At 45.4% G+C, this 22045-nt stretch overlaps 1 protein-coding gene across 1 annotated transcript; it reads left to right on the forward strand.

Annotated features, from left to right (window-relative positions):
- The first annotated feature begins 775 nt into the window (after positions 1-775).
- Positions 776-14586, forward strand: LOC142497431 (uncharacterized). Its single transcript, XM_075605212.1, has 5 exons — positions 776-991; positions 6489-6580; positions 7048-8132; positions 10841-11052; positions 13049-14586. The coding sequence occupies exons 3-5, from the start codon at positions 7143-7145 to the stop codon at positions 14412-14414; spliced, it is 2568 nt and encodes an 855-aa protein (XP_075461327.1). The 5' UTR covers positions 776-991; positions 6489-6580; positions 7048-7142; the 3' UTR covers positions 14415-14586.
- Positions 14587-22045: the final 7459 nt, after the last annotated feature.

The following is a 22045-nucleotide window of genomic DNA, read 5'->3' on the forward strand; positions in this document are numbered from 1 at the left end:
CACGGGAGATCAATACATGCGAGGCGGGAGAAGTGAGTGAGATGGAAGGGAGAGAAATACATGGGTAGAGGGTGGGAAATAGAGGGGGCTCGTGAGGGGTGAAATTAACCTAAGGCCGCGCTTATAGTGCCGGCGACACTGACGTCAGGCTGCGGTTGCTAGAAAAATCAAATTGAAGTGACTTCCAGCGATCGCGACTAAGCCGCCGCGCCGTCCTGTTGCTCCAACTATAAGCGCACATGACGGCGTCAATACATTTGTTTTGACGCGACGTTGCCAGCACTACAAACGCAGCCTAATATGTGTCAGCCAGATAGGGGTTCCCCGAGATTTTTCGAAATTCTTCAAGGGTTCCTCCAAACAAAAAAGGTTGGGAATCACTGACCTAATGCATCATACAACATACAATACAATCACCGAAAATGGCTTTTATCCTCTCCTGTCAGGGGCCTATAAAGCATCGAATATGAGTGAAGAATGGTAATAAGAGCTGAAGCAGGGAGGTCACCTACACAGTTGTGGGTAGAATATTCTGCTGAAGCACTGACTACCGTATGAAAAGCATTGTACGCAGATGTTTTTTTTGAAGCCACTGCCCTGCATCCCTTATACTTTAAATGCCTTATTGTGGTGCCCCAGGCTGAGTAGGGGCCCTCGCTCCTCTGAGTGACAGAAGCATCGGACTGCGGCTCACACATTCGAACACCGGAAACTGGGGAGCGCGCGCACTACAGAGAACGCCGGCCCAGCACTAGACTCCTCCCTTCGCGCACGTCACGCGGCGCTGCGCACGGCCATTGGTCCATGAGCGGTTTGTGCAGCGGCAGGTAGGCGCCTCTCGCCCCTTTCCAACCGTCAAACGAGGATAGAGAGCTCTCGCGGGCGGAGTTTCGGAAAACAAAAATATCGTCATTCGCCGGGAGCAACCAGCGAGTTGGGAAGCGGCCGCGGGACCATAGAGGCGGAGGAGGGGGGGCAGTGCGCATGCGCGGTAAGTGACCTGACGCCACTTGAGGAATGAGTGGATATTCAGTCGAGTGTAAATAACCGCTTGGCTATTCCCTTAACCGCTTGCTCTCTGGGAGGCGGCCGGATTAGTTGTAGTGTGGTTATTATAGAGCTCTGAGTTAGCAGCATTGTTTATACAGCGGTGACTCGCTTTTTAAATGGACTTGAATTTTCTCAGATAGAAGTATGTAATCTTCCTCATGCTCACATTTTACGCTATCCCTATAAAATACCCACTCACATGCCCTCTGCTGCTATAAGGGGATTCAGCTGTTAGTATGTTGTCTATAAAACAGACCCCATGTTGTACGATTTACCATGTTACCTTGATTACATACGTGTTGGGACATTTTCTGGTAGTTTTTTTTTTAAATGTCTTTGCTTTGGAGAGTTATATATATATATATATATTTGTAAAATGGCTGCAATCGTGGTGTAAACTGCTTTATAATTCATCCTTGGTCACAGCAACTCTAGAATGGCTGATACTTCCCTCAGCTAGTTGGAGGCCATTTAAAGCTGCTGCAGTTCAGTCAATATCCTGCATGTGTGTTTTTTTTTTTTTTTTGTAAGTTTTTTTTTAATTGGACACGTTCATGAGTTGTTGTACATACAGAATTGTCATGAGCCCATGACAGTTCAATCCCAATACAGCCATATTGTGACCAATGGCATTTCCACATTTTCTAAAAGGGGGGGGGAGAGTAGAAGAGGGGGGAGAGAGAGGTGAGAGGGGGGGGGGGGAATGCCCGGAGCTTCCTTGACATCTCCGCCTTCGGTTTGGGGAGGTGTTACTAGGGGTTTCTCAGAGCCGGCCTTCTTGGGTTCTATCTCCCCATCCAGGGGTCCCAAGTATTCCAGAACTGGGGCATCTTCTTTTGAAGCATAGCCGTGAGTTTTTCCATTATCATGACCTCGTTTATTCTTCTGGTTACTGTGGTTCTCGAGGGGGCCTTGACCTGTTTCCACGCGGCTGCTATAGAGCACCTGGCCGCTGTTAACATGGCCATAACCAGCCTGGACATTGGCGGAGGAAGATCCTCAATAGGTTTGTTCAGCACCAGGGTTAATGGGTCGAGGGGCAGGGAAAGCCCCGTTACCCCAAAGATAAGCGTCTGGATCATGGTCCAGTACCTCTGAATCTCCGGACATGACCACCAAATGTGGGCCATGTACCCCTTTTGACCACATCCCCGCCAACACAGGTCCACTGTGCCGGGGTAGACTTGGCTCAGCCTAGCTGGGGTCAGGTACCACTGATACATAATTTTATAAATATTCTCTTTTATTGTTGTACAGATTGATGTTTTTGTAGTGTGCTCCCAAATCTCCTCCCAGTCTTCCTGGTCTATTTGGAGGCTGAAGTCCTCCGACCATTTTTGCATATAACGGTGGTCTGGGGGGTGGGATACTGGTTCTAAATCTTTATAGATCTCAGATATCAGACCTCTTTGGTATGTGTTTTTAGTACATAGGGATTCAAATCTGGTGAGCGGGGGGAATTTGGAAGTTGGGGATAATGCCAATAGGAAGTGGCGAACTTGAAGGTATTTAAACAGATGATGGCCCTGGATCTGGAGTTTGTCCTTTAGTTCCTGATAGGTTAAGATCTCCTTCTGCAGCAGATCAGCAACCAGCTTAATGTTACGACCCTGGAATTGGTCAAATTGTCTCGGGGAACATCCCGGTGGGAAGTTGGGGTTCCCAGAGAGTGGTGTGAGCTGGGAGGGGGAAGCTAACAGACCATACTTCCCTTTGCTTTTAAGCCATACGTGCCACGTGCATCTCATTGCTCCCAGGTCGAACCTCCGTGGTCTGGGCCCGCTGCCACGCGGGGTCCACAATGCTACCTGGAGGGAATGGGGGCGCGCGTAATGGGGTTCTATTTCGAGCCAAGAAGCCAAGGCCGGGTCGCAATTCCAAACTACAGCCTGCTTCAGTTGTGCTGCGAGATAGTACTTGACTATGTCGGGGACCCCCAATTCCCCTCTCGCTTTTGATGAAAGCATCACTGATCTGGGGACCCTGGTTTTTTTGTCGTTCCAAATGAATTGGAAAAATTGGGATTGAATATTTTTTAGCGCTGCTTGTGGGATCGCGATTGGGAGGGTTTGGAAATTGTAGAGTAGTCTTGGGAGGACGTTCATTTTTATTGAGACCATTCTCCCAAACCACGAGATCTGATGCTTTTTCCATGCTTCGAGGTCTTTTTTAATCTGATCGAATAGGGGAGGGTAGTTTTATTGGTAGAGTGTATTGTATGACTTGGAAATTTTAATTCCAAGATATTTAATGCATGTGGAGCTCCACTTATATTTATAGTTGGCCTGAATTAATTTCCATGTTTGGTCGGGGAGGGATAAATTTAGGGCCTCTGACTTGTCCATGTTGACTTTATAGTCTGAGACTGTTCCAAATTGGGTTAGTACTCTTTGAAGGTTGGGGAGGGAGGTATGGGGGTCAGCGAGCGTTAAGATCACGTCGTCTGCAAATAAGGAGATTTTGTGCTCCCTATCTGCAATTTGGATTCCCTTTATGCTTTTTTCATCTCTGATCATGTGTGGTTTTTTTAATAAATCAGTTCTGTAGTAAGAAAAAAATACTTTTAGCATTTTCTGTTTTAAAAAACAACAAATTTGAAAGACCAATTTTCTTGTATTCTATTTTAACAGCCATTTGCTAAGGCACTGCCCCTTCATGTCCTGTCACAAGCTCTGGCACACCCTTTGTCAGCCCTGCCCTCCCTCTAGCACATGTCAGTGCAGGAGTGCTCATGAATATTCATGAGCTTCCACTGACTGACAGAAGCAAATAAAAACATATGCCAGCTCTAATTATGTCACCAAATTTCGCCTATCAATACATGGAGAACGAATTGACCTGCAGCTATACAGTTCTTTAGATAATTAGAGATTGCACACATGAAACTATTGAAGTAAAAAAATTAATTAAAAACAAAAAAAAAAGACTGAACTGCAGCTTTAAACACGTTGTTATGTATTCTGCTGTTTGCTGTTGCACTTTTTGCCCGTACACTTTGGGGAAGTTGGCAAATCAACTAATCAGAAGGGAAACGAAGAATCAATGGTTAAATCACGGGGTCATGTTTCAGAGACTTTACATTGTTACGGACATCGAAGTAAAAATAAAGTGGCTAGGATAACTTCTCACTGGGAAACATGGTTTTCATATATCGTTGATTCAATTGTTTTATTTGTATTTAACACCCCAGGAAATAGAATTGTATAATGCCACGCGCTCTTCTGATTGGCTATTTAATTTAGTTTCTATCTCGAGTTATGAGAACTTGAATATGTTAAACTGTTGATGCATTGAGTTTTCTCACCAACTTTATTCTACAAAAAACTTCCTTGTGGTAGGAAAGGATGAGACACAGGGTTAGGTAGAACATGTTTGTCAATTGAAACATTTTGTTTAATCAGTTAAGATACTGACAGAGACCACCGTCTCCAAGGTCTCTGTAAATCTCACGTTACCGCTAACATTGTAAGCTCTTCTGGTAAAGAACAGTTCATTTCTCTTGGTGGACTTGTCTCCCCCATGTTATCATAATTCCCTGGAGTTGCATGTTCTGTAAAGTGCTGCCTACAGGGTTGCTGCAAATAAAAATGTACATATTTTAGTTGCGATTTAGGCCAGAATGCCCCCCCTGTGCACTGCCAAACACTATCAAATAATGTATAATAGATACTGCTTTTACCGAGGCCTACTTCTAGCAAATGGAATAAAAAAAACAATATTTAAAAGTTGGTGACCAGGCCCGAGTTTTAAAAGTTCCCAGAAAATTCACAATATTTATAGTCTGATGATTTTGATCCCTAATTCATGGGCTATCCATGATCATGCAGTGGGAATGTTAAGGATATTTTTATTCTATAATAAGCAGAATGTTTATGTACCCAAAATATTTTCTCAGGAGCAGTTAAATACAGCCCAATTTGTTGGTGCAAAAAAATAATAATAATAATATGGGCAAACATGTATATCATTATATAGCGACCACAAGAGAGACAGTACACGGAATTATAATACAATAAGTGCAACAAATAAGATCAGACAATTAGAAAGGAAATCCCTGCCCCGGAGAGCTTACAATCTAAGTGGTATGGTGGCGGACTTACCAGTTTGGCTCGATGAGGGAATGTGTGTGTGTCAGTAGCCATGAGTCTAGGCCAGGGGTGAGCAAAGTACGACCCGTGGACCCACTCCCCGGCCACTACCTGTGGGGTGGTCAGCACAGTGGCAGTAGCGTGACTTAGCACAGAAAGAGTGAAGCAGCAGTTTAATGATGGTCCTAGGAGGAGAGATGCATGTGCTGCAGCTAGCAGAGGTTTTGAAAGGCAGGCATTTAGAAATGAGAGCCTATAAGAAGTATTTGTAGTCCCAGAAGGCTGGCTGTTCATTGGCTGGTGACTTCTTCCCTCCCCTTCTCAGTGTTCTACTATGATTGGTGAACATTCTTGGTCAATGAGTGCAAACAGGAAAAGGTTCAGAGCGGAGGAAAGAGAAGCATTGCTGAAAATGGTGGGGTAGAGTCTGAGCAATGTTGTAAAGTTTCAGCGGGTTAGTGGAATTTGTGGACAAGATAGACACGCCAGGAGGTTAACAATAGATCCGAAGGAAGAGGCAAAACTGTTCTAGCATAGAAAATGCCATTACTATATACGAAATGGCCATTGTTGGTTAAAGGTGCAGTTCCCTAAAACGGTATTAAAACTGCAGAAAATCAACATGGTGACTTTTAAATATTTATATGCTGTCTTTTGTTTTCAGACAAATTAATACAATATGCCCTTGTATTGTATTGTATTGTATGTCTTTATTTATATAGCGCCATTAATGTACATAGCGCTTCACAGCAGTAATACATGTGGTAATCCAATAAATAACAGATAATATAAATAACAGATCATGGGAATAAGTGCTTTAGACATTAAGGAAGAGGAGTCCCTGCTCCGAGGAGCTTACAGTCTAATTGGTAGGTAGGGAGAACGTACAGAGACAGTAGGAGGGAGTTCTGGTAAGTGCATCTGCAGGGGGCCAAGCTTTATGTGCCATGTGTTCAGAATAGCCACAGTCCTATTCATATGCTTCTTTAAGCAAGTGTGTCTTAAGGTGGGTCTTAAAGGAGGATAGAGAGGGTGCTAGTCGGGTACTGAGGGGAAGGGCATTCCAGAGGTGAGGGGCAGTCAATGAAAAAGGTTTAAGGCGGGAGAGGGCTTTAGATACAAAGGGGGTAGAAAGAAGACATCCTTAACCAAAACACAGCAAATCTACTTCCCATGAGAGAAAGAACAGCTGCTCTTCACACACACCAGAAAAACACTGATAAATATAAGTAGCCATTAATATGCATAACACAAAAGGGCATGTTAAATGGATACATGAATATTAAAGTCTCAATAGAGTTCCAAGTACAGTACTGCACTAATGACTAATACATATCTCTTTTCCAACAGGCATTCACATAGTGAGGGTCATGTAGTTTGCTACATCAGTCTCTGCTCAATTGAGTAGTGGTTGGTCCCTTCTCGTCTCGTTGGAGAAACAGGTTAGTATAGTAGGCTCTGAAATGTTGTAGTAACTTATTTTTATCAAATGCAAATAAAGCTTTTAATATTAGGAGTTTATCGGTAATGTGCTGCACGTTACTTTATTATGCTTTTTCAATGACCTTACTTGTATACAGATTTTTCAACGGCTCTTATTCTTTGTGCATCAGTATTTAACATTTTACTTGTATTATAGTTCTAGATTGTTAGTTTAAAACTCTTAGTCTCTTCTTGCCATTCCTTGTTGTTAAATGCTTGCTTACTAAAAGAATCAGTTTAATATTTACATTAGGGGCCCTTAGAGAGAAATAAGACACTGTATCTACGCATGTAACTTGCTCCGTTGTACATTTTGCATGTTTTTGTTTTTTCTTGTGTGCATTATCCGCTTTAATTTTGTTGATTAATTTGTAAAAAGGTAGAAAAAACAGAACTAACATTTTAATTTTTGTTTTCTTTCTCGAAGGAGTTGTTTTTTTTTAATTTATTTTTTTACAAAGTTGGAATTGTGTGCTCATAGTTACCAAAGCCTTTTATCAAATTAAGTAGAATTTGCCAAACATGGAACATCCACCGGAGAAGAAAAAGAGCAGGCCTGGAAGCTTTCCAGGTATTTCACTAATCTCTAATGACATCTCAAGGAAGTTCCTAAATCGCAGTGACCTGGCCAGACTTTTACGGATGTTTTCTGGTTCTTTTAAAGACCAATCTCTGATCCTCGCAGAGCTAGACAATTTTTTCATCTCTGACCCTCAGGCCAAAATAAAATTGGTGTTTGTGGAGGACAGTATTATAGTCAAGAATATCTTTATAATGTCATCAGCTATGCAAGAACTTGCCCAACAATTCCCAGAAAACCTTTATGTAGATCTCCTAAAGAACGTTAGCCCTGGCTTTAACTTGTACAGTGTTTCATGTGAAGATGATAACTCAGGTTGGAAGGTATGTGCCAATTGTATATCAAAAACAAATAACTCTGATACATTAAGGTTTCTCATTTTTTCTGTCTTACAAAGTATGCCAAAAATGAAAGCTCAGATTAAATGCGTAACAATACATCCAGCAATAACCGATCCCTTGGACATGGGCACTCTCTTACCCAACATAACAATGAGACATTGCATTTTGTTAATTGTGCAAATATTGGAGCACAAAATCTTTCATTTGGACTTTGCTGTCCAGGCCCAGATTAAGACTATTTTGCATATCCTACTCCACACGCGCTCACTAAAGGTTTACAATCGTCACCTGAATGATTTACGGGCAATATGCCCTGCAGAGATTTTTCAGTACTACTTTGAAACATGGCATCCTAGCAGGAAATTGTGGTGCACAAAGGACAACAAAAAACTAAAGGCGGAGAAGAGTATCTATACCTATGTTACTTCTCTACATTACACCCTTGCAGCAGAAATGGGCACCTCGCTGTCATTAAATGATTGCCTTCGTGTGGTTTTAAATGACACTCGTGAATTAAAAAATGTCCCAGAAGTTGTACCTGTCCTGGATTCTCTTTCTGTGCCTGATATACCTTCAACTGATTCCCAACAGGTATATTTTCATTTTATAAATACTTGTTTTCTGTTGGGTATATCTGGATGTTTTATTGTTTATAGGAGAGGAAACCCTTAAAGAAAAAACACAAAAATCTGTACTTCCAGCTCGGCATTTGAAAAATACTGAATGAAAAAATTTTATATATAGTTTAACTATAGAGGATACACATAGCTTGCATATTATTGAGGCTTATTTAAATATATCTACACATTTGTAATGCAGCGCATCTCACAGCTGCATACGTACTATAAATATCTAGTTTTACTATCGCAAACTCTTCATATTCGCTGCAAAATAGTGATGAGACTTGCATTACTCTGCAAATGTGTATTTTAATTTTACTTTTAATTTTAAAATATAAGGCTTACACTAATGAAATACATTTCAGCTTAAAGAGTGAATTATGTAATGTATAAACCTAAATAGAAGAGCCAAAACACGTTTTGGGTATGTGTAATTCCACATAATTTTCAGCCAAGAATTGTCTTGGTGTTATGTATTGAAGAAAGTTTCTCTAGGAGCAAAGTTTTACTCCATCCATGTAAAATATTACATAATGCAGATTTAGCCAATATTTTGGTTGCGGTATGTGGACAAAAATATTGATTCTTTACACTTGGGTTATTTACATGGTTTGTAACTGCAAAACTGAATTTGGATAATTTGGCCGGAACATTTGAGCTATTTAAGATTCCATTTTGCAATTTAAAATGTGCAGCAGCAGTTTTTATTTTTTATTTTATATGGCACCAGAGTTCTGCATCGGTTTAATTGTTCGTGAACTCGTATATCTCCTCTTTAGGCTACTCTGTGCCCAGGACATACTTGAAAACGAGAGGTAACTCTCAATGTATTACTTCCTGGTAAAATATTTTATAAATAAAATAAATAAATAAATAATACATCTTAGGCTACGCTTACAGTGCCGGTGACGTCAGGCTACGGTCGATGTAAAAATCAAATTGAGATGACTTCTAGCGATCGCGACCAACCGTCACGTCGCTCTTACTATAAGCGCACGCGACAGCGGCAATGCATTTGTTTTGATGCGACGTCGCTGTCACCGGCACTATAAGCGCAGCCTAAGATCTATTATTTATTTATTTATTTTATTTATAAAATATTTTACCAGGAAGTAATACATTGAGAGTTACCTCTCGTTTTCAAGTATGTCCTGGGCACAGAGTAAAACAAATAATACATGGTTACAAGTACAGTTACATAAATGAACAGGGTATACATTATATACAAGACATGGCGTGCACAGTTAAAGAAAATATATATTATGAGCGTATGAAACAGTTACAGACCAGGTTAAAGTGTGAGACAGCCTTAGATTTGAAAGAACTTAAGCTGGTGGTGGATGTGAGAGTCTCTGGTAGGTTGTTCCAGTTTTGGGGTGCACGGTAAGAGAAGGAGGAACGTCCGGATACTTTGTTGAGCCTTGGGACCATGAATAGTCTTTTGGAGTCTGATCTCAGGTGATAAGTATAGGTGATAAGTGATAGGTATGTTTTAACAAGCACCTAACCCTTCAGAAACATATATAAAGAAGGGACTTGAGAGGTCTGAAACCTCATATACAGTTACATTTATGCGAAATTCACAAGTTGATCCAAGCTATAAACAAATGAAGTTTCTTTAAGGACGAATACGGTTTGGCATTGCATAATACAGTGTGCACAGTAGCAGTACAGTACTTGGCTTTGTGCATTGAAAAGCCTATTGGGTTCATAGCCAGCAATAAAGCTTTTAGGAACCAACATAAAATAAATAATCTTGACAGAGATCGTAGTTGCATAATACAAATGCTGTTTGCCCGAAAATATCTCTCTCTCGATATCCATAGCTAATCACGATACTATATGTGTATGTGGTATAAAATGGCGCGTATATCAAAGCATAGATTGCCTGTAAAGCATTGTAGATTATAGCATTCTAAAAACTCCTATTTTAAATGTAGGGTAGTAGGTCGGTGTCTGTGGCTATTAACTAGATCTTGATGGAAACACACTGACCTACAGTTAATTAGTTTTTAATCTCCTGTATTTAAATATAAATGATCCAGCAAAATAAATATAATATATCAATGTTTAATACGTGTCGTGTAATGATAAATATTAAAATGGGAGAGGTAAATAGAAGTAAGGGTGTTCCAGCATAACATGCACTAAAGGATTAATGTGTCAGGCAAGTGTAGCTTTAGCAGGAACAGATGTAATTGTGTGCCCCGTATAAGATTCTATAGAACATCAGGTGTATTTTTACGTCAATGACTGGTGGGCTGAAAACAGTGGTGTAACTACCGCCGGGCACGTCCTGGGGCTCTATGAACCCCCTCCCCACACGCGGTTACAGAAGCCCCGCACTCTTCCCCACAACAATTAAATTGATTGCCGGGAGGAGATCGGGGCCTCTGAAACCGAGCAGCACTCTTTTATCGTCATGGTGTCGTAATGCTGCGTCGTCATGGCTACCTGGTGTCGTGTAGCCATGCCGATGCAGTGTCACATGATGCCGCAATATTGCCTGGGGCCCGTTGGGGAGTAGTTATGTCACTAGCTGAAAATGAATTGGCATAATGCTATGCCCATAATTTAGATGTTAATAACCGTTTTAGCCATGACTGACACATGCTGAATACTTTTTGAGTTAAGCATAGACATTTTAAAGTATTGTAAATAATTGTTTGAATTTTTCAGATATGTGAGGAGAGTGAGAAAAATGGCCTTGAACGTACAGAGTTCCACAGTTGGGAAGAATTTCAGTCCTTTCTGGACACCTGGTGTGAAGAACAGAAGACTATTTTTGTGATTCGCCATTCAGTGCCCCTCACTGATGAAGACATGAGCCAAGACCTGATTCAGTCTCTAAAATACAGTAGTGTGAACTTGGGATGCAGCAGCTTCACCAGGTAAATTAGTAAAAAAATGTACCTTAGTCCATAAGTGATGTAGGACAATTATAAAACATTATTCCTTTGTTTGACTGTAGCTGTACAGTATGATCGTTCTTTAGATCATGGTGATATCAAATTGCTCTAGCTTTACCTTTTTTTTTCTTGTGAGGCGTAATTAGAATTTCAGTAGCATGCTGCTTTCTTAATGGTCTCAGTTAAACATATTGTTAAGCTGTTTCGTGCAACATAAAACTCAGGTTTTAGGTGAGCCCTGTTTAACGTTAAATGTAGGTTGCACACAAATGAGAGAGTAAAAAATACAGCACTAAACTAATAATTTAAAGTGAGGGAAGAAGATATTACATCCAACAATAGCCATATTTAATTAACTCAGACATTCAAGGAAGATATTGGAGGGAGAATAATTATCCTGAATTATTCTTAAAATGTGCATAAATTGGCAGCATGTAGTCACAATTTTTATAACATTTAAAAAATAATGCAGGGGGGGAAATTCTCATCTAGTAGTAATTATTTGTCTCTGATTTTTGTGGCTGCTTTGCACCAATTCAACTAATGAACCAACTGATTGTTCGTTGTCATATTTGATACAAATAAATTGTGAATATCAAGGGTATTATTCTACAGTGGTTAATGTAATAAATGACAATCCTTATTGTATTATAGTTTGAAATTGTAAATGATATATTTATACTGCTCAGGAAGCGCTGCCCAGCCACCATTCAATTGAAATTGGGCCCAGAAAAAGGACAAGCTAATCATTACTAAGGCTGACCTCGATCACAGTCACGCAAGCCAAAGATTTCAGACATAAATTGAGCATACATATTGAATATACTGGACACCTAACAAGCTCCTATTGAACCCCCAAAATAACCACAACATATATATAAGCATATGAGTGTCACAGAGGAGTGCTACTGAGCATGGCAATATATATTTAAAACCAGAGACAGAACATAAAACACAGACAAAGCTCAGTTTTAGCACATCCAGTGAAACTCATACACGGTACAGTGCCTAAATATATATGTATAAATATCTATTAAGTAAAATGGTCTTTTAGTTTGACATTTTTGGCCAAAATTGTTGTAAGCCCCTGAGCCAACTTCACGGCAGACCACAATTCAGGGGTCCCTAACGCTAATATACATTCTTAATAACCTGTGTATTAACAGGAAGAATGATTTATAGTAAATCTGTCAATATTAGTTGCAAAGTTCTAAGTCTGATTGAAGCCTTTATTAACCTGTACATTACCAGGAAAAGCACTCTGTATTAGAGTTGTCACAACCATCCTGCAAGCAAACCAATTCCTCTGTGTGGAAGATGCTAATGGAGTGAGCCCATAACCATTTAAATGTGGGAGGGGGTGAGCTTAAATTAAGTAGGAGGTTGCCACCCTCCAATCAGCCAGGACTAGCTGAAACACAATTGTAAAATATACTGGACACCTAACAAGCTCCTATTGAGCCCCAAAATAACCACAACATATATATAAGCATATGAGTGTCACAGAGGAGTGCTACTGAGCATGGCAATATATATTTAAAACCAGAGACAGAACATAAAACACAGACAAAGCTCAGTTTTAGCACATCCAGTGAAACTCATACACGGTACAGTGCCTAAATATATATGTATAAATATCTATTAAGTAAGATATTTATACATATATATTTAGGCACTGTACCGTGTATGAGTTTCACTGGATGTGCTAAAACTGAGCTTTGTCTGTGTTTTATGTTCTGTCTCTGGTTTTAAATATATATTGAATATCCTAAAGAGTTACCAGTCTTAAATAGTATACTTTTCTGTTAGAGGTTTTTATAGTACTTTGCTTTGAGTACCCGTTAATATATTTTATATGCAGACCACTTCATTGACACTTCCATAACTATGGAAACCTACATTTTGAGTTTTCAAAGTTTTGTTTAGATGTTAGGTTAATTTGTTGATCTTCTGTTTCCTTTCATTTTCTCGTCAATAGTCGTGAAAAAATTGATTGTCCAGCTTCTGTCACCCTGCGACTGGGCCCCAAGAAGGACCGTTTGGTGGTCTTTGAGGCAAACCTTGTGCACAACCACAAGCTGTCTGAGCTGGAGTTTTCTCATTACTTCAAACGTCAACAGCTGGAGACCAGCACGGGGCTTCCCATCCGTATAACAAACAGTGTCTCAAAGCGTTTCCTGTCACGTGAAGAGGTATGGAATCTAGAGGACTACAGCAAAGCCAAGGATCAGGGTATGTGTGATCTATTTAAGGAGTTCGATTCACTCTTCAAGAATGATCCTGGGGCCAAGGTAAAATTGGTCTTTCAGGAGGATGTGGCTGTTCTCAATAGTATTTTCATTTCTACTTCCCATATGGGAAACCTGGTTCAGTCTTTCCCTAGAGTTTTGTACATGGATAAGGTGGTCAGCATCAATGAGGAGTTTGAACTGTACACAGTGCTGTGTCAGGATGCCAATGGCCGAGGGAGAGAATGTGCCTACTGTGTGGCCAGAAATGGGACTCCAGACCTTATTGTCTTCATAGTTGCTTCTTTGGTTCAGAGTGTCCCTACAATCAAATTTCAGGTCAAGTGCATCACTGTTGGAGCTAACATTACTGATGTTGACTCTGTTGAAGAGGTTTTGCCCTGCAGCAGAATACAAATTTGCCAGGCTCAGGTATTAGAAACCATACATAATAAAGCAAAGGAGTTACGAATCCCCAAACTGGAAAAAATCAAGGAACTGATTCGCGGATTGGCATATTCGGACTCTGCCACTGCTTATTCGCAAATCTTAAGTGGCTTGGAAGATGTGTGTCCTTTGAACTTTCTACAATACTACTTGGAGACCTGGCATCAGAACAAAGGCATGTGGGTGAAGTGTTGGACTTTTGAGAAACAAAGGGAATGTCACTTCATGGAACACATGACTTTTCACATTCAGAAGCTGAACTCTGTGATGGCTCCGCCACTAACATTATCAATTTGTTTGCGAGGGCTTCTGGATTTGCAGGTTCTAAAGACTGAAATGGTAGGCTTTAACCAGGATGAAATCACTACCCTTTACCGTTCTGTTAGCTCACCTCAATCTGCCTGTCAGATAGAAGAAGAACTGGGCCTAGCCACGCATGGTATCTATGACATCAAAGAGACTGCTGATGGTTTCTCACTGGATGGAGGCATCTGTTCATTTAAAGTTAATAGAGAGGTGACATCCTGCACCTGCTCCATTTATACTTCCAGCTTCCTACCCTGTCGGCATCTGTTCTCTGCTCGACTTTGGACAGGACAATCCTTGTTTGACGCTGGCCTTATAGAACATGGGTCCACAAAAAGCTTTAATGTCAAACCTAGCTCCTGACTTTTACTTAAAATATGATGGTAACATAAATGATGTTTCCATAAGAAGCAAATCCTGCTGTTTGCCCCATCCTGGAACACTAGCTCACAGGTTTTGGGATCTTTGCTGGTTTGGCCTCGTCACAAGTTACTACTTGACATTAAAAAAATAAATGTACCCTTTTTTTTTACCATTCCCGTGTCATTACTGCGTTTTTCAGCAATACTGGAAATGTTCAGTTCTGTTGGAGGTATTAATTGGTGAAAATGTTCTTCCATGGGAAGTTGAAAAGGCCACTGCCATTCAAGCTAATTAAGAAAACAGAGGTTGCCATGGCAACTGCTAGTGCCAGTAAAATTAATAAGTACGTAAAAACTCACTGAAAAAGAAAATTACGTTTTTTCGAAAAATGGGAATTTAGAAATATGACTATACTAGAGCGGAAGAGCATTCTGGATGGGTTCACTAGGTTATAGTTATATCATGGCTGTTTTGCATAGTGTTGTACCATTAATATCACAATATTTCCACTGTTATCCTACTTGTGAAATCTAAATGCATCATTATAAAATTGTTTGCTGACTAAGCAGAGCTTTTCCAAAGTCAAAAGTACCTCTGTGTGACCTACATAACCTTTATTCACTTACAGCACTCGCTTTAAGAATTAAATATATCTTTATTTAGAAAATCTCCCTGCATAAGGTAAATGTAGAAATGCAAACTCCAGATATTGCTTTGGTGATCACTGGGAATAATTTACAATCCCCCTCCACTACAATGAACTGATGGAAGAAGTTTACAACATTTCATATGTACCACTGTTACTCTCTCTTCCCCCCCAGTTGGAGATACACAGCCTATGCTTCCTAGTGTGTGGTGCAATACCGGTTGGGGTCAGGAGAGCTGAGTTGGATCGGCGGTGTAATGGAGTTTAGGGCAGGCTTAGATTCTTTCTCTTGGTGTTCAGCGCCTCCAGCCGTAGTGGCTTCCAGGGTATCCAGAAGTCAGTCCCTGCTACTGCATTCTCTCCCTCCTGCCCAAGGACTGATACTTAGACAGGAGGGTCTTTATTGCATGGCAGGCATCCACTGCAGATCTCCGTACAGCGATGCAGAGTCTCAGAGATCCCAGACCTCTGGATGGTGATGGCCCCTGATCTGACAGGGCCTCTGTGGCTGAATCTGATGTTCCCTCAGTCCAAAGACTGAGGGTGAGCATGCTCCTTCTGCCATAGGAGAGACTGACTGCTCTCTGCCGCCTCTCTCTTCCAGAGCAGGAACAGGACTTCCTCTCTCTAAAGGAACAGGACTAAATTAAATTGGCCACTCCTTCCTATGAGGAACAAGAAGAGGCGGGCCCATGGTCTATAGCTATACCAGATGGGCTTACACAGGCCATGAGTCAACACCTTACTTCTATCACTCATAGGAGGAGCATAAGGGGGGGCAAAAGCCCACAGATTTAACCTGTTACTGCCTGCAGCTAACAGGGCAGGGAAAGACAGGCAGAAATGACATATCCTGTTACACGTATATTATTATTTATTTTATTTATTTATAAAATATTTTACCAGGAAGTAATACATTTGAGAGTTACCTCTCATTTTCAAGTATGTCCTGGGCACAGAGTAAAACAAATAATACATGGTTACAAGTACAGTTACATAAATGAACAGGGTATACATTATATACAAGACATTGCGTGCACAGTTAAAGAAAATATATATTATGAGCGTATGAAACAGTTACAGACCAGATTAAAGTGTGAGACAGCCTTAGATTTGAAAGAACTTAAACAGGTGGTGGATATGAGAGTCTCTGGTAGGTTGTTCCAGTTTTGGGGTGCACAGAAGGAGAAGGAGGAACGTCCGGATACTTTGTTGGGCCTTGGGACCATGAATAGTCTTTTGGAGTCTGATCTCAGGTGATACGTGCTGCATGTGGTAGGGGTGAGGAGCTTGTTCAGGTAGCTGGGTAGCTTGCCCATGAAGAATTTAAAGGCAAGACAGGAAAGGTGAACTTTGCGCCTAGACTCTAGTGGAGTTTACTTGAAAAGGGCAGAGAAGCCAAAGTACAACTTCCATATATTCTGCAAACTGAAGTCAATAATTCCAAAAATAACATTTCTCAAAAGACAGGGATGCAATGGGTGACTATTCTTGTAGCATTCGTAACGTTTTTTTTTTGCCAACTGGAGTTTAGATGACATAACCACTTCACCACCAGTATGTTGCATTAAAATGCATTACGTGTCCCAGCGATGGTGTTAATCTACTGCAAGGTTATTTTGTGCCAAGATGTTTTCATGTTCACGAAGCATTGAATAAGCACCTTTTATGCTGAATTACTTTGTCCCTTAATATTAATCATTTTATTATGATACAAAATAGTTTTCTTAATATCCAGGTGTATGGATCACATGATCTAATAAATGGAACAAAAAAGAATGACCATACAAAATCAGAGCTATTCCTACTACCTTAAACTTGGTATTCAATCATATACAGCATAATATGAACTTGCCTAGTTGCACCTCTAATATAACAATCAAATAATGTGTAATGAATGTTGGGAGAAAAAAAAGTCAGTGAAGAAAGTCTGTTTGTTGCCGAGAAAACCCAGATTATCTAAAAACCCAAAGTTAGATCATTGACCACAGTGGTTCACCTTGGCGCAGAACTCGATACAAGAAAACAAAATAAATGTGGAAATATGCAAAATAGAAAAAATGTGTGTGTGATTTTTTATATATATATATATATATATATATATATATATATATATATATATATATATATATATATATATATATGAAAAAAATCACACTCAGTTGGCACACTGTAAACAAATGAAAAATGCTGATGCTTGTCCCATATGCACATGTAAAAAATAGATTTTACCAGATTGGAGTCCGGAAAAAACGAGACAGCACACAGTCCAGTAGTTCCAATGAAGCTGTATTCAGAGTAACATGGCACCACCTCCAACGTTTCGATCACCCAAGCGTGACCTTACTCAGGGACTCCAATCTGGTAAAATCTATTATATATATTTTATATATATATTTTATTCATAGATAATAAATGAATAAAGAGTCCAATGTTCAAAACCTGTATGGAGTCCTGACAAATAGCACCAGAACAAATGTACAGATCCCAGGGGTTCACGGCTGCTCTCACATGGAGTAACCAGCTCCACAGCAGAATCTACAGAGAAAACAAAACAGAGCGCACGCCCCATAGTGTGACACTGTAACATTTAATGTTGGGGAAGGGTGGATGGAGGGATTAAAAACACTCTGAAGGTAAAAATCAATATAAAGCAATTTGTGATATATAATCACCACCAGGCATGTCCAAAATTCGCTGGATGTAGTCACTCGAACAGCGCTGCCCCTCTGGTACACTTGAAATCCTCCAAATCGTATTGGTATCAGAGTTTGGCCTTGAATTCACTGCATGTGCTCCCCGGCCGTAAAGGAACACACTACGTGATGACGTAATGTCGTAGGTGACGTCCCTGACGCGTTTCGTCGCAACAAATGCAACTTTATCAAAGGGATTGTCCCTGAACAAGATTAGCACTGTTTATGTACTGAACGGTCCCAAATGTGATTGGTAGCTGGTAAAACAGAATGTCCCACCCCTAATTATGAGCGTGGCTATGGGCTGATGTAGTTTAAATGACCCAAATTAGTTTAAATTAACTCATTACTATCTAGGGTGGTTCTTGTAAATATAAATGAGTCATGGGATGATCTAGGCACACCAGTACTATAAACAGTGCTAGAACACAATACTGGTTTATCAATTACACTCTGTCTAAATATATATATACAACAGGTGATTGATGAATTATCATGAAAATTTACACTGCAACTAAAAACAATTAAAAACAATTGTGTTTAAAAATTTGTTACACTATTTATACTTATTGCATAAACAAGTCATTTATCTACAACAATCTTTAATTCATTTACTTAAAAAACCTTTTCACTTCTAATGAATTATATCAATTATTACTAACCTATAAAATCATTAATTGTAAAAAATTACATAATTAATATTCAAAGGTAAAGGACCAAACTCTCAATTTTAGTTTTACTAATGTGATGACACACAAATGCATTGATTAAAATATATCTTTAATATAATATATTTTCATAGAGAAGAGGGTGGTGGGGGGGGGGTGCCGGGCGGGGAAAGGATGAGGGGAGGGGGGGGAGGAAGGGAGTGGAGGGGGGGGGGGGGAGGGAGAGGAGGGGGGGGGGAGGGAGAGGAGGGGGGGGGGGGGGGGAGGGGAGAGGAGGGGGGGGGGGAGAAGGGAGAGGAGGGGGGGGGGAAGGGAGAGGAGGGGGGGGGGGGGGGGAGGGGAGAGGAGGGGGGGGAGGGGAGAGGAGGGGGGGGGGGAGGCAGAAAGAGACCGCTCCCCCAGCTCCCCATACCCCGAGAGCGCTCCTCCAGCTCTCTCCGCCTCTCCCCGTGAGGGACAGCACCTCCTCACCGGAGCGTCTCAGCCTCGCCGCTGAGGAGCCCGAGGTGGAGGAGGAAGTCGGCCGGTACCCGAAGGAAGAGGAGCGCAGCCGTGTGCAAGGTGAGTAAATGCAGGGGAACGGGTTATTTAATGCATCCCTGACTTCCCCCCATGCCCTCCCTCCCCCTTTGCCCCCTGCCCTTTACCCCTTGCCCTCCTGCCCCCTGCCCCTTTGCCCCTCTTGCCCTTTGCCCCCCTGCCCCTGTTCCCCCCCTGCCCCTGTTCCCCCCCTGCCCTCTTGCCCTCTTGCCCCCCCCTGCCCTCTTGCCCCCCCTGCCCTCTTGTCCCCCCCTGCCCTCTTGCCCCCCCTGCCCTCTTGCCCCCCTGCCCTTTGCCCCCCCTGCCCTTTGCCCCCCCATGTCCTATTTCCCATGCCCTTTGCCCTCCCTGCCCTTTGCCCCCCCGCCCCTCCCCAGCCCTTTGCCCTCCCTGCCTTTTGCCCCCCCGAACCTCCCTGCCCTTTGCCCCCTCCCTGCCCTTTGCCCCCCCACCCCTCCCTGCCCCTTGCCCCCCCCACCCCTCCCTGCCCCTTGCCCCCCCCCACCCCTCCCTGTCCTTTGCCCCCCTGCCCCTCCCTTCCCTTTGCCCCCCCGCCCCTTCCTGCCCTTTGCCCCCCCGCCCCTCCCTGCTCTTTGCCCCCTGCCCCTCGCTGCCCTTTGCCCCCCCTGCCCCTCCCTGCCCTTTGCCCCCCCTGCCCCTCCCTGCCCTTTGCCCCCCCGCCCCTCCCTGCCCTTTGCCCCCCCGCCCCTCCCTGCCCTTTGCCCCCCTGCCCTTTGCCCCCCCGCCCCTCCCTGCCCTTTGCCCCCTGCCCCTCCCTGCCCTTTGCCCCCCTGCCCCTCCCTGCCCTTTGCCCCCCTGCCCCTCCCTGCCCTTTGCCCCCCTGCCCCTCCCTGCCCTTTGCCCCCCCGCCCCTCCCTGCCCTTTGCCCTCCGCCCCTCCCTGCCCTTTGCCCTCCGCCCCTCCCTGCCCTTTGCCCCCCGTCCCTCCCTGCCCTTTGCCCCCTGTCCCTCCCTGCCCTTTGCCCCCCCCCGTCCCTCCTGCCCTTTGCCGCCCCCCGCCCACCAGCCCTTTGGCCTCCCCTGCCCCTCCCTGCCCTTTGTCTGCCCCCCCCTGCCCTTTGCCCCCCTGCCCCTCCTTGCCCTTTTCCCCCCCCCGCCCCCCCTGCCCTTTGCCGCCCCCCCTGCCCTTTGCCGCCCCCCCTGCCGTTTGTCCCTCCCTGCCCTCTGCCCCCCGCCCCTCCCTGCCCTTTGCCCCCCCACCCCTCCCTGCCCTTTGCCTCCCTGCCCTTTGCCCCCCGCCCCTCCCTGCCCTTTGCCCCCCCTGGCCCCTCCCTGCCCTTTGCCCCCCCCGCCCTTTTCCCCCCCCCCGCCCCTCCCTGCCCTTTGCTCCCCTCGCCCCTCCCTGCCCTTTGCCCCCCCGCCCCTCCCTGCCCTTTGCCCCCCCGCCCCTCCCTGCCCTTTGCCCCCCCCACCCCTCCCTGCCCTTTGCCCCTCCCTGCCCTTTGCCCCCCCGCCCCTCCCTGCCCTTTGCCCCCCCACCCCTCCCTGCCCTTTGCCCCCCTGCCCCTCCCTGCCCTTTGCCCCCCTGCCCCTCCCTGCCCTTTGCCCCCCTCCCTGCCCTTTGCCCCCCCGCCCCTCCCTGCCCTTTGCCCTCCGCCCCTCCCTGCCCTTTGCCCTCCGCCCCTCCCTGCCCTTTGCCCCCCGTCCCTCCCTGCCCTTTGCCCCCTGTCCCTCCCTGCCCTTTGCCCCCCCCGTCCCTCCTGCCCTTTGCCGCCCCCCGCCCACCTGCCCTTTGGCCTCCCCCTGCCCCTCCCTGCCCTTTGTCCGCGCCCCCCTGCCCTTTGCCCCCCTGCCCCTCCTTGCCCTTTTCCCCCCCCGCCCCCCCTGCCCTTTGCCGCCCCCCCTGCCCTTTGCCGCCCCCCCTGCCGTTTGTCCCTCCCTGCCCTCTGCCCCCCGCCCCTCTCTGCCCTTTGCCCCCCGCCCCTCCCTGCCCTTTGCCCCCCCACCCCTCCCTGCCCTTTGCCTCCCTGCCCTTTGCCCCCCGCCCCTCCCTGCCCTTTGCCCCCCTGGCCCCTCCCTGCCCTTTGCCCCCCCCGCCCTTTTCCCCCCCCCCGCCCCTCCCTGCCCTTTGCTCCCCTCGCCCCTCCCTGCCCTTTGCCCCCCCGCCCCTCCCTGCCCTTTGCCCCCCCGCCCCTCCCTGCCCTTTGCCCCCCCCACCCCTCCCTGCCCTTTGCCCCTCCCTGCCCTTTGCCCCCCCGCCCCTCCCTGCCCTTTGCCCCCCCACCCCTCCCTGCCCTTTGCCTCCCTGCCCCTCCCTGCCCTTTGCCCCCCCGCCCCTCCCTGCCCTTTGCCCCCCTGGCCCCTCCCTGCCCTTTGCCCCCCCTGCCCTTTTCCCCCCCGCCCCTCCCTGCCCTTTGCCCCCCTGCCCCTCCCTGCCCTTTGCCCCCTGCCCCTCCCTGCCCTTTGCCCCCCTGCCCCTCCCTGCCCTTTGCCCCCCTGCCCCTTCCTGCCCTTTCCCCCCCCCCGCCCCTTCCTGCCCTTTGCCCCTCCACCCCTTCATGCCCTTTGCCCCCCCACCCCTCCCTGCCCTTTGCACGCACCTCCCTGCCCTTTGCCACCCCTCCCTGCCCTTTTCCCTCCCACCCTGCCCTTTGCCCCCCCTCCCTGCCCTTTGCCCCCCCTCCCTGCCCTTTGCCCCCCCTCCCTGCCCTTTGCCCCCCATCCCTCCCTGCCATTTGCCCCCCCATCCCTCCCTGCCCTTTGCCCCCCCTGCCCTTTGCCCCCCCATCCCTCCCTGCCCTTTGCCCCCCCTGCCCTTTGCCCCCCCTGCCCTTTGCCCCCCCCTGCCCTTTGCCCCCCCCTGCCCTTTGCCCCCCCTGCCCTTTGCCCCCTGCGCTTTGCCCCCCTGCGCTTTGCCCCCCTGCCCTTTGCCCCCCTTCCCTTTGCCCCCCCCTTCCCTTTGCCCGCCCTTTCCTTTGCCCGCCCTGCCCTTTCCTTTGCCCGCCCTGCCCTTTCCTTTGCCCCCCCTGCCCTTTCGTTTGCCCCCTCTGCCCTTTCGTTTGCCCCCCTGCCCTTTGCCCCCCTCTTCCCTGCCCTTTGCCCCCCTCTTCCCTGCCCTTTG

This window comes from Ascaphus truei, chromosome 6 (assembly GCF_040206685.1).
Source record: "Ascaphus truei isolate aAscTru1 chromosome 6, aAscTru1.hap1, whole genome shotgun sequence".
In the NCBI taxonomy this organism is placed as follows: domain Eukaryota; kingdom Metazoa; phylum Chordata; class Amphibia; order Anura; family Ascaphidae; genus Ascaphus; species Ascaphus truei.

What these genes read in the sequence shown, in the direction of transcription:
- LOC142497431 (XM_075605212.1), top strand. Translation starts at nt 7,143, where the DNA reads ATGGAACATCCACCGGAGAAGAAAAAGAGCAGGCCTGGAAGCTTTCCA. An exon ending in CTTCAACTGATTCCCAACAG is followed by an intron (nt 8,133 to 10,840) that starts GTATATTTTCAT and finishes TGAATTTTTCAG; the next exon opens with ATATGTGAGGAGAGTGAGAA. An exon ending in GGATGCAGCAGCTTCACCAG is followed by an intron (nt 11,053 to 13,048) that starts GTAAATTAGTAA and finishes TCTCGTCAATAG; the next exon opens with TCGTGAAAAAATTGATTGTC.